This window comes from Parambassis ranga, chromosome 10 (assembly GCF_900634625.1).
Source record: "Parambassis ranga chromosome 10, fParRan2.1, whole genome shotgun sequence".
Taxonomy (NCBI): domain Eukaryota; kingdom Metazoa; phylum Chordata; class Actinopteri; family Ambassidae; genus Parambassis; species Parambassis ranga.
Genome location: NC_041031.1, coordinates 897,228 through 912,228, shown reverse-complemented (window position 1 = coordinate 912,228; position 15,001 = coordinate 897,228). Strand labels below are relative to the sequence as shown.

Genomic DNA, 15,001 nt, shown 5'->3' with positions numbered 1-15,001 from the left:
TCCTCCTCCTCGTCCTTCCTTCAGGTTTATTGGCGGGTGATAAATAACTGTTTTGCGCATTGCTGCCATCAAGTGGTGCGGAGTTTGCATTACAACATTCAGATTTACTATATGAAAAGCATTGCTCTGAATTTCTGGAGAATCAGAGCAAGTCCGAGCTGTGCCTCTGTGTGTCAGCCTGTCACCATGGTAACAGCAGAGAAGACCTCAAAAACCACTCCAACTCTGAGAGCCTGGCGCGTGGAAACGATTCGGAATTAGAAAATTCTGAATACAAGTTTGATAGAGCAGCATCTAATGAGCGTTTTAAGACTAAAATGGAGTCTGTAGCTTGAGATTTGTAAGAGGAGATACATTTGGCAGGTGACCCTCGTTGAAGGGCTCTCTGAGACTCCCATGTTAAAAATGACACCGAAATTGCTTAATACTTGAAAAAAACTTGACCCGGAAAGTCCTCTGTGAGATGAACATTTTGATAGTTGAACAGCTGAAATCGATCAATGTATGCTGAAGATAGGCTGCGCCAAAAAACGTACGGAAGAATAACAAAGAAGAAGAAAGAGGGGGAAGAACAAGAGTTTGATTGCCTAGCAACAGCAATCAAACCAATAATACTCACCTTACAGTTACAGCTAAATAAGCAACATCCACTAAAAAATAAAAATAAAATCTCCCTGTTTTCCATCTGGATTGAAAAATAGAAATACATTTTTTAACATAGTGTGAACATCTTGGCATTATAATGGGTAATATATTTGATTTACTTTTATATGCATTTGATTGTTATGACACCATCCATTGTGCTGGGCCTCCTGTGTCTTTACCACATTCAGAAGTAGATTGTTTTGTGAAACCTTTTCATGGTAAAAATATGACAGACTCATGTTTTCATCCCTCTTTATTTAGCAAAAACAGGAGAAAGTGTCACAGTTTCTGTCCTCTGCTAAATCAAAGGCCTACTACAGAAAGCAACCTACCAGCACAGGGGACAGTCCTTTGTTCCCTCTAAACATGCACAATAACAACTCATGTTCCCTTCTTCCCTCAGTGACACAGGTCTGTTTTCACCCAAGCCAACAAAGCCAGAAGCTCAGAGTAAATACAAGAGCCTTAAAAGCATTTCATCACACGTACTGCAACACAAACACCAACACACCGATGTCTTTATGTACTTGCTGCAAGCATTTAAATTACATACCAGGATTGACAGCTAGCAACAAAACAAGAAAAAAAAGGATGCTGCTGCATTGATTTCCCTATCGTCTCCCTCTAAGCTACACTTAAACATCTTTAAAATCACAAGTACACTGTTCATGATCCTTACCGTTTCCTTCCATCTGTCAGTGGCCAAGGAGGATACAGGGATGTGAGAAGGACAAGTGTGCAAAAGAGGTTCCCTAATAGTTCGTACATTCAGACTTTCATAATGTAGGAGGAAATGTGAGTGCTGGTTTTTACAGGTGTCACACCATCAGTCTGAACCTGATACAAGCAGTGATTGCGTGTCAAATTAACAAGATTTGGTGAAAGAGCTTCTGAAAAAAGCTTGTGTTGTTGGCTTTGCACCGTGATGGCATCATGAGGAGGTCTGTAGTGTTGCTTTGTAAAACAAGGAAAACTGAGGTAGCAAGGAGGCTACATGGGCTCAGGTTAAAGCGTTTCTTCAAGTGACGAGTGTAGCAGAAGAAAAAACCCCTGAGGTCGGGCGGGCTGAGGAACGCTGCTGGTTAACGTACCCGTCACCAGAAGAGACAACACTGTATTGGCTGTTCTGTGTGTTTAGGTTTAAGGGTGCGGCGGTGCATTTTATTTTCATACTGGAGTGATTTTTACTTTGAGGCAGTAAAATGTAACAGCGAGAGCTGTAAACAGATAATTCACAGAAAGTTATAGGAACTGTCATTGAAGTACTGACCGGGCTCACCTGGAACTTGAAAGTCAGTGTCACAGTAACGGCTGATAATACATCAGGTTTGAGGGCTCCATGAAGCAGGCATTGATCTAAACACTGTTTGGAACTATGTATTAGCTCCCTAATGTGAAGGGTTAAGGAGGAAGGGAAACGGAGAAAGGCACATTCTCTTCTTCTTTAGCAGGTAAGTCATCATTCAGGAGCTTGTTCACTGCAAAGGAAAGCACAGAAGTTTACCAGCACTGAACACGGTCTCCATGTTGCATGTTCCTGTTCTTCCCTTTTGACAGTGGACACAGAGGGTTAAGTTTGTCCACAGCCTATACACTATAGTTATCAAAATATTTAAAGGCTCAGTACCTTTTGATGAAACTACTGCATTTGCATCCTAAGAAGACGCCGCTTAGCCTGAGTGGTAGAGTGCAAAGAGCCACGTTAGACTGATCTAGCAGTCAGGTTTCATTGTATATCTACTCTACAGAACCAACAGGAAAATTAGATACAGGTCCAGATATGATGATGTGTGATGGAGAGATCAGTCTGAAATAAAAACCTGTCGTACCTCAGAGACAGGGGCGTCCTCCTCCTCTGGAGCTGGGATAACTCTACCAGTCATGGGTCCCACTCCCAGCACCTTGGGCCTCTTTTCCTCTTTAGGTGTTCCTTCAAGAACAACAACTATGTACTCTCTCTTGGGATCTTCTGCCGGAGTCTCCACGGGGGCTGCAGGTGCTTCTTCTACAACAGGACTGGCTACTACTTCCACAGCAGGGACTGCTACAGCTTCTTCCATGACTGTAGTGGTGACTGGTTCTTCAGCTAAAGCTGAGGGGACATCAGGCTCGGGGACTGATGCCTCAGGTGGTGCAAGTGCTTCTGAAACGACCAGGGCAGCCTCTACAGGTGCAGGGGCCTCTTCTACTGGGGCAGCCTCTACAGGTGCAGGGGCCTCTTCTACTGGGGCAGCCTCCACTGGAGCAGGGGCCTCTTCTACTGGGGCAGCCTCCACTGGAGCAGGGGCCTCTTCTACTGGGGCAGCCTCCACTGGAGCAGGGGCCTCTTCTACTGGGGCAGCCTCCACTGGAGCAGGGGCCTCTTCTACTGGGGCAGCCTCCACTGGAGCAGGGGCCTCTTCTACTGGGGCAGCCTCCACTGGAGCAGGGGCCTCTTCTACTGGGGCAGCCTCTACAGGAGCAGGGGCCTCTTCTACTGGGGCAGCCTCCACTGGAGCAGGGGCCTCTTCTACTGGGGCAGCCTCTACAGGTGCAGGGGCTTCTGTGACAGCTGGTGCAGCCTCTACAGGGACAGCCTCCACTGGAGCAGGGGCCTCTTCTACTGGGGCAGCCTCCACTGGAGCAGGGGCCTCTTCTACTGGGGCAGCCTCCACTGGAGCAGGGGCCTCTTCTACTGGGGCAGCCTCCACTGGCGCAGGGGCCTCTTCTACTGGGGCAGCCTCCACTGGCGCAGGGGCCTCTTCTACCGGAGCAGGGGCCTCTTCTACTGGGGCAGCCTCCACTGGAGCAGGGGCCTCTTCTACTGGGGCAGCCTCCACTGGAGCAGGGGCCTCTTCTACTGGGGCAGGGGCCTCTTCTACTGGGGCAGGGGCCTCTTCTACTGGGGCAGGGGCCTCTTCTACTGGGGCAGGGGCCTCTTCTACTGGGGCAGGGGCCTCTTCTACTGGGGCAGGGGCCTCTTCAATTGGTGCAACCTCCACTGGGGCAGGGGTTTCTTCAGCTACTGATGCAACCTCCACTGGGGCAGGGGCCTCTTCTACTGGGGGTCCTTCAGCTACTGGTGCAGCCTCCACTGGCACAGGGGCCTCCCCGACGGGTGCATGGACCTCTTCTGTGGGTGCAGGTTCTGCTGGTACTACTTCCTCAACAGGCTTTGTCTCAGCTGGTGTGGGCTCTTGAACCTCTTCAACAATGGATGGTACCTCTTCTTGAACTTCAGCTGTCTTGTCTTCCTGTAGAGTAGAGGCAGCTGCCAGCACTGCAACACAAAACCCAGCCATCCAAATGTCACTGATGCTCAACTTATATTTGCCACAGTTATCTCACAAGTGGAGGTAGTTAGCCAAGGTGAAGTAATTGGAAAAGCGTGACAATCTTTTGGTGATAAAAGGAGTTCTTGTAAATGTCTGGGGCGCCATGACTACATGCAGGTACATTATCAAGCCCCAAAGTGGACATCTGCCCATCTGGATGATTATTAACTATTGTTAACGACGGGAGGCCACCAGGCAAGTCTTACAACTGAGGAACAAACCGTCGCTGCTGTTTGAAAGGACAAAACTTGCAATCGCCATCATAATTAACACAATTAACTAAAAATCTAGGTCTGCTGCACAAAAATAAAGAGCTGTGTATGAAGAGTGAGGATGTTGGAGGCAGGGGTGGTGAGGAAGGAATACAGTGCATAGGGTGTTAGACTCATCTAAGGTAAGATAGCGAAAATAAAATACTTTTTATGTGTAAAAATAAATTCTGAGGATTAAAAAGGAGCCTAAAATGGAATGGCTAGTTATGTAAAAAGACCAATTCAGACAAATTAAAGACGGCAATAAACCTTTCCGTTTTGACAAAAACTTTATTGTATGGCTGGAAGAATTAAACCTTAAACTGTTCACAGTGCTCATCGTCCAGTTATAAGCTAAATAAAATATGATCACATATCGTTTTAATTACTTGGTAATTTAAAGTTTTCTCTGACTTAACGCTTCACATTAACACTAGAGGAAAGGAACACACTGCAGCAGTTACAGAGGTTGTACAGAGTCTCAGAGCCATTTTGTGTCGCTGCAGGATATACACAACTGTATGACAGTTTAACGATCAGCTCTGTGATAGCTGGCACAGCAGGACATTACAGAAGCTTGGAATAAAGAAAAACAGTCTCTGGGGCTTCACAACAACCATTGATATCACAGCGTTCTACCTTTGATTTAGCTTGGTGTAGTGCAGTGACTGGATATCGTGTTTATTGTCGATCTGCGTGAGTGATCACATTTATTTCTCCCATAACTGCAAACGAGCGTCACACCAGGACCTCACTGCCACTTTGGAAATGTCTGACTTTGGTGTGCAGCTGTAACTCCTGCCAAACAAGTATGTACGCCATGCATGGGATCTATGCTGCACACTGGAAGTCATTCATACCTGAACAAACACGTGCACATAGTGCTGCCCTTTTATAACCACTCCAATAAATACAAGAGCAAATATACATTTTTTGAAAGACAAAAGAATTCTCAGAGAGGTGAACCCAGACCCCTGAGGAGTAGCAGCTAGCCTCTAGTGGTTCCTAAGTCAGTGAGTGGAACTGAATGATTAACTGTTCCAGTGCTGTGGGGAAGAAAGACCTGTTGTCCAGAGCTCTTTAAAGTGGCTTTGAGATAGTCATGTGTGTGCGTGGTAGTGTGTGTCTCCCTGCAGTGAGTATGTGGACCCTCAGGCCTCAGAGGCAGCTGCCTCCTCCTCAGATGAAGAAGTCGTACCATTGCTTTCGGGCTCTGCGACTGCCTGGGCGGCCTCCTTGACGGCTTCGGCCACGTGGGCCACATCTTCGGCGATGGTCTCCACTTCCTGTGCTGCCTCGGCAACCACCTCAGCAGCCTCGACAACCGCCTCGGCGGCCTCAGCAACGACCTCGGCTACCTCCTCCACTACCGTCTCTGCAGCGCCAACCTCTTCTGCACCAACCTCTTCGACAGCCTCCTCAGCTGCTGCCTCCTCTCCTTCACCTGGAACACAAGACAGGTACAGGGGTGAATATTTGCAGAAAAGCCTGTTTACATGCTCAAGTTGAGGTTGGAGTGTGTGTTTTTACAGACACATGCAGTCTGAACTGCTGCACGACAGATGACACGTCACAAATGTGAGACATAACTTAATATTCACAAAAAACAACAAGTATATTAAATTAGTAGCCAGGTTTCCATCCAACAATGTACACATAGTGGGATCTCACCAACATGACTAAGGTGTCCATGCATTTGCTGATGTGTGTATCGTCTTGTACATCCTTTGTGCCCTCATTTCACAAGCTGTATCCAAAAGAAGCCCAGGAGGATGGAAACATGGCTACCATCAACTACAGCCTTCCTGTGTGTTTTCAATGATCCTGAGGGACTACTTCCTGACACGCCACTCCAAACCTGAAGCAAACCCACAGCTGACATTCACCACATTAACTGCATGCAAACTCAAAAGACAGGGAGGACGGCGAAGACGAGGGGGGGGGGGGGGGGGGGGGTGCAGGTTTAGGTGCAGGGTGGGGAGGGGGGGGGAGTGAAGTTGAATCTTGGCTCTTACCATCCAATTAACAACTATGGCTTATCTGGAGCTCTGAAAGTGAGTGTGACAGTGAGACACCGAGGCAGCCGAGGTAGGTTGTGCGTCTTTAATCTTTAAACCCTCCGACATTTACTCCACGTTTACACCGTGAACAAAAATACACCAAGCTGTGGGACACAGGACCATGGCTCAAACTGGACTCTGGGGCTGACAACTGTGAGTGAGAATAGCCTCCATATCGTCACATTGGTTTATGAAGGCTCCGTCTCTACCTCTATGTAATTTATTAACACTTTAAAGGGGGCATATTATGCAGCTTTGATATTGTATTTGGACACAGTTACCTAACACTATTGTGAACACAAAAAACTGTTTTTCTTCCCTTCCCTCATTTATCAAGTCCAGTCAGTCCGGTTTGCACCCTGGTAAAATCTGTACACCTGAACTTTGGTTTGATTATCAGGTGTATTCGTTACATTAGTAGGGCGGTTTTGAAAGGGAGCCTTTCCACTATTCATGCCAGTGTATGAAGGCTTGCAGTTCACCTAGAGGGCGCTCACTGAATGACGTGAACGGAGAAGAAGGTCCGACTGATTCCGGCCCCTTACATGATAGCTATTGAGTGGAAAGCAGTATCTCACTTTTGATTCATTTGGTTTTAGCAGGGTGAAAACCAGGGATATGTGGATACCGCAGGATGAGCCGTCATGAGACAAACTAGCCACAAAGGTGCGTAATATGCCACCATTAAATGTCTACAGAGAGCACAGAGACCTTTAGCTTCTGTTAGTGGAGGTTATCAGCACTCACAACACTGCATGCCAATGTGTTAGCATGGATGACTTTGTGTCCACATGTTGGTCATCTGTCTAATATTGCACACAAAGTACTAGGTGTTAAAACAGTACAATAATGGGCTCGACAAAAGAAAACCTGCGTCAAGTCCAATCATCTTCACAGATTTACACGTTAGCAATTAGCAGCAGTTAAAAAGTCAAAAAAAAAAGAAAAAGGTTCTTCATAGTATAGTCCGGGGTTTAGGTGTGTAGAGACAGTAGAGAAGGAAAGGAGGAGAGGGATTTTGATTTCCTGTTCAGATCCAAAGAGTCCAGTTCTAGGATGAATATCCATGCGGCCACAGAGGACCTTAGCTTTAGCATTACACTGGAAAGAGTAAAGACACAGAAAGTTAGAGAGAAGAGAAGAAATGTAAAAAAAGCTATGTTTAATTCACAGAACACCCTCAGTCTAGGCTAGCTGTGGATAACAGGTCGAAAACTGAAGCTCCTTGCAAGATGCACTGGTGATGTTAATGGCATGGGGTTCTATGTGATACAGTTAATTATGGCATGGTTGACTGGTTTGTCTCATTTAGAGAAGACAGAGGGAGAGAAATGAGGGGCCGAGTGGAATAACAGAGGGTTGGTGTGGTAACCAGGGCCAGGCCAAGGAGAGGTGAGATCACATGGGTGGACAAAGCTGCCAATGTATGCACAATAACTACACCCTAGCTTGATAGAGGGTCATGTGTGATACACATTTGTGTCCTAAACTGGCACACTCCTGCCTGAAAGCTACTTGAGCAGGTTAGGAAGCATGGAAGCCGTTTCCAGCATCGTGTCAATTTTTTTTTACACAAAGCGGCGAGTTGCACTCTTCATGTCTACATTTATTTATCAACACATGCATATCTGTTTGTTTTTAGAAGCTGAAGACAGCTCCCAGGTGACAGGAGCTGTGTAGCATTTCTACCTTTTTTGTTTTTTTGTTATATAGTAGACAATATTTACATTTCTATTGACTTCTTTACGCTAATGTCATCATTACAACCAGTCCCCGTTCAGGGTGTGTTCACTCTTAGAGAGCGATACTTTAATAAACGGGCTTCAGTCCACGTCTAAGTAACGCCCCGTACATATCAAACAGGATGTCATATCACAAAATTGGAAAAAAGGAGACCTGTATGCCTATGGAAAAAAACGAGCAGACAACAAGCAGCTTTTTAACATCTGGTCTGAAAACTGTACATCACAGCCGACACATTGACAGCACACCGCTCTGCTGTTGAAGGTCATATTATACGAGCTGTCCCATCACGTTAACCATGTGCATCTGTTGGTTCATTGTTAAAATGTGACTCAACAGACACAGCGGAGGACTGGATGTAGTTATTAATCTTTCCCCATGTGTATTTTGAGTTTCTTTCATTCTGTGCTGTACACGCTGCATCGGACCCCGTTACACTGACCAGGTCTGCATTCAGAATTGGCTTCGTTAGCGTTACTCTAACCTATTCACTACTACAGGATATTTCAGGCATTTGCTGATGTTGATCTGTCTCTTTTTTTAAAGCCATGTTCCTTCTGGTGTAATTACAGTTGGTAAAACATACAGTGATTAGTGTGACTGGGAGATTTTATTACACTTTTCATTCAGGATCTTGAAAATATTAGAAGGAAAATCAAGTCCATGCTTTTAACCCACACCAACATTTCAGTGAGCATTCAGAGCCGTCAGGCAGTAACAATGAATGAAGTGTGTGTGATGACACCACTTACCCTCTTCCTCACCTCGACCTGCATGCAAACAGAAACATCAGTTAGTGTCACATAGAAACACACAATCCCCCCACAGTAAATGAAACTTGCTCCAGAAACATTGCATCAACACTCCCAAACTACTCGGAGCAGCAGCTCTGCTTGGACCCAGCCTCAGGTAGACAGACACAGATCCAGCTCTGATTACCGACAGCACACAGTCAGTGTGTGGCTGCTGAGAGCGTCAGCATGCAGGCTCTCCTCATTCCCGACATGTCGAGCTTAAATAAACTCATCTTATCCATCTACAGCACAACAGAGGAAGCTAAGCATCAGCTAGCCAGAACAAATAAACATCCATCTATCTGATTCCAAGCACGCGTGTCATACATAAACAGCAGAGGCTATGAGAGCACAGACAGCAGACAGGGCTGCATTCATGCATTATTAGTCAAAGCGCCTCTTCTCAGTCTCAGATCCTATTAAATAGAAACATTCCAGGAACTTAACAGATTCCAACACATTCTTCCATCTAAATTCTTGTTAGTATCTGTTAAGACTGTCGTCAGCTGGGTGTTTAGGAAATAATCAAATCCATCAATGTGGTACATTCCTACTATAAGACATGTTCTTCAGCCATATTTAACACAACTGTGTGATGAACCTGTTATTACAGGCAGAGTGATGTATGCGTTCAGTGTGTCTGAACATCACTCACTTCTGGCAGTGGTAATCATTTAGGCTGTGTGAATGGACTACAACAAACAATGTCCTCTGATGGGCAGTGACTCTTAGAAACTAGGAATTTCATATTTAAGAAAACAGCAGTCAAGTATTCTCATCAAATGTCTGAATGACATACTGAACAGAGATGTTGCTGCTCATGGTGACAAGTCATTGCAGGACACATGAGAGTCCAGCATCAGAGTCCAGATATGAGGTCTGCAGTGGAGTGCATGTGTTATCTGAGCAGTGATATCAGGGTTCTTCCAGTCACACTTCAGTCATGTTTCTCTATGCCTGTATGGACACTCTCTGTTCATCACTCCTGTTCTTATTGGAACAGATGTGCGGTTCTAAACGAGATATATACAGTATCTCTCTGTGGCCATGTGACTCTGAAGAGAACCTAGCAAATCTGATGCACCGTGTAGCTAGGAATCCCAGACGGACAATGAGGTTGGCAAAATGCTCTTTATACAATGCTACAACTTCATATATTTTATTCACAAGGGACACTGTATTCAAAGAACTGCATTCTGTAACACAGAGGTAGACCTTTAGAATGAGGAGCTTCTTTTAGGTTGCTTACTGCACATCATTCTCTTCTCTGCCCCTTATGGGTTAGGGTTAGCTTAGCTTTAATATAGAGGCTGCAAATGCGTCCGCAAACTTTAGACCAAAAAAAGCAAAGTTAGAGAGAGTATGAAAGAAAAGTGCCGTGCTGGATCACTAATCACACTTTACTGCTAACCTGAAACAAGTCTGCAATGAAGACAGGGTGGACATGGCCCTGCCCTCCACACAATGTGAGGCACCAGGACCTCAAGACAAAAGCTGTCGTTACACACGGCGAGTAACTAACAGCATGTGATGTTTTAATTACTAGAGGATTATATCAAACCACTGCCTCTTCCTGCTCTGTGCACCAGAGAGGTACGTGGCTGAAGGCACAGACCACAGCTCATCTTCAGGTGATGCGCGTCCATGTGATTGGAGGCGTGGCTTCAGGGGGAGCTCCGAGAGAAAGGGGCGTGTGTTTACTTTGAAATCTGGCTGCCTCTCACTGAGCTTTAAAATCCTCTACTCTACCTTAAATGGAAGAGTTCCGACTCCCTTTGTAATACTGAAGCTAAATGTGCTGTGTATTGATGATAACATGACATTAGGCTTCTGCAATGTTAAATCATTGTTTCAAAATCCCAAGTAACTAACATCCTTCATTCTAATTCAGGTGTGCCACTGGGATGGGTCCGGGGACCAGCCCTACTCTTTTTTTATCTGTCAACTCTTTGTAATGCAATGATGGACACATTAATGTTTTTGCATTGTATGAGATGCATGCAGCTTGAACTGAACGTGCTCCATGGGCTCACTAAAAAGCCTACTTTTGACTGCAAAAACATGTCACGCACTGCAGCACAGCACAATCGAGGGAAGGATCTGGGGCCTCATTTATAACCACTGCATGCCATCTTTCACATCTAATATTACACGAATGAAACTAACATCAAGCAGCATTAAATAATTGCACAGTATTTGTAATAGTATTAATACCTTTAATACAGGAGTGATTGTAAAACCTTACATTTTATCTGTAATGTTTATTAATCGCTGTATTTGAAAGTCACACCACTTTGCAGCAGTACAATGACAAAAGGCTTTCATTATGTGTGTTACCACACACACACACACACACACACACACACACACACACACACACACACACACACACACACACACACACACACACACACACACACACACACACACACACAATGGAATTAGACAGGATGTGGAGCGTTTACTTCTTGTATGAGCCCTAACGTCTGTGGATGTTTTTAGTGTATTTCTGCCTGGTGTTTATGTAACATTTCGTATAAATGGGGCCACTGAGCAGACCATTAGTATATTATGCTTAGGTTACATTGGTTTAATGGCGCTGCGAAAGACTTACTCTTAGGTGGCCAAGGTTTGGGTGTCCATTCCGACTTGGGTCTGGCATTGATTTCTGCAATGCGCTCATTGAAGCGGTCTTTGTCCGTGGACACAGTGTGGACTGCCTGTGGAAACAGAGGAAGAGCTTATTGAAAGGTAGAAGAACCCCTCTAGGAGGTAACAGTACCACACTGGTTAGTGTGTGTAAATGTGAAGACACTTACATATGACAGACCAGCAGCGAAGGCTCCACCAACCAACAGGGCGTACACGATGTTCTCCCCAGATCCACCGGGAACCGACGACATGGGTCGCCTCTGCATCACTGGAGAGCATTAAAGTTCATGTTACATCCTGCCCAAACGTGTCCGACATCATTTCATAGCATTGTGTCACAACAAAGGCTTCATTAGCAGCAGTGATAGGTAGCTCACTATAGACACACTCTGCCGGCTCCGCAGTGAACCTGGAGCAAGGGACTAACATGCTGCAGAAATCCATCAGCCCTGTGAGTGGGAAAGGGACTGGAGTGAAAGCACTCTGCTCTCTGCTCACACCGTGCACTCCGATTGGATTTGGAGTGCCTTCAGAATGCCCAAAATATGCTTGTAACACTTTCTGCATTCTACACTTGTGTGAAAAAGGACATCGAGCCTATGGAGCAATAAAGCCGAGTGCTGGAGGATGTCAGCACACTGCTCCCCACACCACAGGAACACTGGCTCGTACTAAGCTCACTAACATACCGACGCCATGTTTTGATGGGTGCGCTGGGGACAGCACAGGTGTTAGTCACCGTCAGCTCATCTGTAGGTGGCTCCCTTATGGGTCGCTAACTGCAGATACTGAGGTCCTGCCAGTAACAGGGAGCCAGAGCCCACTGCTTCCTGAAATGTATTAACAGGATATTATAAAAATATGTGGCAACACATCTTCCCCTGAACATGGTCAGAGAACAGCTGCAGATGATGATGTTCTCCAGGAGAACTAAAAAAGGCCAGCATGAGATTTTGAATGATAACAGCAGCACCGAGTCTACACCCAGGTAGTGGGCCACAAAGCCCCGTCGTGTCCAGTGTTGTGGGTGTTAAACTCCTCATGCACCCAGGAGCTAATCCAGAGATCAAGTCCCACCACCCTGTTATTTATACCACCTAATCTGCTCTCAAAGGCAGGAGCGGGCTCGGGCTGAAGTGGTGACAGTCCATGACCAGGTCTGGAAGTCACAGGATTACAGCATGATATCCTGGGTAAGCTGTGGAGTGCCTGTGACACCGGGCTGCAGAATGACCCGGAGTTCAAAGGTCATCACGATAAAGATTAGGATTTACTAAAGAATGTAAAGTGTTATTGACACACACCTGAAGGCCAAACTCAGTACACCTGCCTTCTCTACATTCCTTAACACGTAGGTGTTGCACCTAAAATGAATAAACTCACTACTGAAAAACAAAATGGCGACATGTTGAACAGGAGTGGTGATTGAAGGAGTACAGCATATCCCTCCAAGCTGCTCCACGTCTCTCCGACATGGTGACACAACACTTCCGCCATGATGGCTCCGTCACGTCACCTGCCACCAACACGAGAAGCTGCCGCCACCGACCGGCGCGTGGCGCAGTCTCACTGCAGCAGCTCGTGCCTCTGCACTCTTTACGTTTGAACACCATCGCTCGAGCGCACCACGTGACCGTCAGCGGCAACCATGTTTCCACGCCACATACACTGATGAAGGTCACACGCGCCGAGACACGCAGCGCGACTTCAACACAAAGACACTAACATGACGGCACCCCACGGAGAAAGCGCCGCCGCCACGCTCCGTGGGTCGGGGAGGCTGGCGGTGGTCGGGGCGTGTTTCCAGTGATATAGAAGCTGTACTCATGTTTGAACACTGGCCCGCACACCGCGGACTGTAGGTCTCATCTGGAGGAAGTCTGCTGCCTTCACTGACACGCAGAGACCGTGTACATGAGACCACGATAAGAGACCGTGTACCGTTAATGTAAGACTGGCTGAGACACCTCCACCAAATAATGACAGAACTCAAATGAACCGTTTAAACCGCTCCACGCAGGCCGCAGGGCGCAGTCCGAGTGAAATGGCCGCGTTGACCTTCACGTAAAGCGGCAGCCATTGCCCCCGGTGCAGGGATGCAGAGGAATCCACACGAGGACACGGTGTACTATTACACGGGCAGCAGTCAAGAGGCCACGGCAGCGAGCGACAAGGAGAGACACACACGCGTGTTTGTGCTTAGTAATGAACAAAATAATAAACTCACCATCCCGGGGCAACCTGGTGGCTGCCGTCCGTGCCAAAGGCCCACACCTCTGCCAGGCTGCTCTGCAGGAAAACATCGCTGCTCTCCGGGGTACGCTCACACTGCAGCCGCTTCACACACTTCTGGATGAAGCTGTGCGCGGAGGAGGTGGAGGAGGAGGTGGAGGAGGAGGTGGAGGACAGACCTGCCCTCTGCGCGTTATGTGCGTGGTGCGGCCGTACGGCGGGTATGGAGGATAATTAGTGTCAAGTAGCAACAGAAGGAGAGCAGTTGGGGGGTTCATAGTGCCACATTGTGGCGTATCAAACACAAGCTTGGCCCGCTTTAAAGTTAAAGAATGGAACATGGAAACGCAGAGATGTCTGAACTACACATGTCTCTGATAATAGTGAAGCTTCATGGTAAATGGACCTGGCAGCTAATTTACCAGAGTAAACTGTGGACCGTAAAGAAGCTGACATTTGTAGTTGGCGTGTCATTGTTTATATAAACCATATATAAATAAATACACAGAGACAAAGCCAGTGTCCTTTCCACAACGAAGCATAAAGGCGGCGTAGTCCTCAGGCTGTTCACTGCTAAACCACCTCTAATAGTCATGTGTTCTGTGCAGAGGGTTAATGCCATCAGTCACTGTATCTGTAGCATGATATGACTGCTGTATGAGCACAGTATGGTCGAATAATATAAACCTGTCATACATTGATAACTGCATCCCACCTCTTAACGTTGGTTTTTCTAAGTGAGGGTATTTATAAGTCTAAAATCACATTCGTGTTGTTTTTTTCCAAAAACAGAACAACCTAAAGTGAGAATTGACACTGCTGCTTCTCCTCTACTGTGGCACTAAACACCCTCCATACCTCACAGGGTTTCAGGCCTACACCAGGAGAGGTCAAACAGCAGGAGGACAAGATGTTTACTAGAGTATGCACTATTTTAAATTCTTTGCATGTTGTCTAGTTAATTAAAAAACATTGATAGTATAGTATTATATACACATATAAGGGTGTCCTTTTTGGAGGTCAGATTCTTTGCTGCAGTGACACACTAATAATCTGCTAACATGAATAAAAGTCAAGGAAAATCCAAACATAGTTTTAACTTCATTTTGGTAACTATGAGAACATGGACCTGAATGTGTCCCGTGAGAGAAGGCCATCCTGTCCAAAGTCCACAAGCTAATCTCAAACAAAAGACATCAATATTGTTGTTGTAGCCTGTGTAGTGGTATACCGCTCAACTTTAAGGAGATGACATGTGATCATACTGTTGTTCAATAATGTGAAATAAACATTAAAAAAAGAAACTCCAC

General features: G+C 46.2%; 1 protein-coding gene across 6 annotated transcripts; it reads right to left on the bottom strand.

Moving 5' to 3' along the window:
- Positions 1-880: 880 nt before the first annotated feature.
- On the bottom strand, positions 881-13,907 carry mgarpa (mitochondria localized glutamic acid rich protein a). 6 transcript variants are annotated; one of them, XM_028417069.1, is made up of 9 exons: positions 13,687-13,907; positions 11,627-11,727; positions 11,422-11,527; positions 8,766-8,783; positions 5,409-5,654; positions 3,222-3,904; positions 2,475-3,167; positions 2,273-2,320; positions 881-2,123 (listed from the first exon to the last, which is right to left on the bottom strand). In XM_028417069.1, exons 1-8 carry the CDS (start codon positions 13,760-13,762, stop codon positions 2,285-2,287), a joined length of 1,959 nt encoding a protein of 652 aa, XP_028272870.1. In that variant the 5' UTR covers positions 13,763-13,907; the 3' UTR covers positions 881-2,123; positions 2,273-2,284. The 6 variants fall into 6 exon arrangements, with proteins under 6 accessions (XP_028272870.1, XP_028272871.1, XP_028272872.1 ...); XM_028417070.1 differs by having other exon boundaries at positions 2,475-3,383; positions 3,441-3,904; XM_028417071.1 differs by having other exon boundaries at positions 2,475-3,149; positions 3,540-3,904; positions 13,687-13,905.
- Positions 13,908-15,001: the final 1,094 nt, after the last annotated feature.

What these genes read in the sequence shown, in the direction of transcription:
- mgarpa (XM_028417067.1), bottom strand. Translation starts at nt 13,762, where the DNA reads ATGTTTTCCTGCAGAGCAGCCTGGCAGAGGTGTGGGCCTTTGGCACGG. An exon ending in CACCAGGTTGCCCCGGGATG is followed by an intron (nt 11,728 to 13,686) that starts GTGAGTTTATTA and finishes AATGCTCTCCAG; the next exon opens with TGATGCAGAGGCGACCCATG. An exon ending in CGCAGAGCCCGAAAGCAATG is followed by an intron (nt 3,905 to 5,408) that starts GTACGACTTCTT and finishes TTTGTGTTGCAG; the next exon opens with TGCTGGCAGCTGCCTCTACT.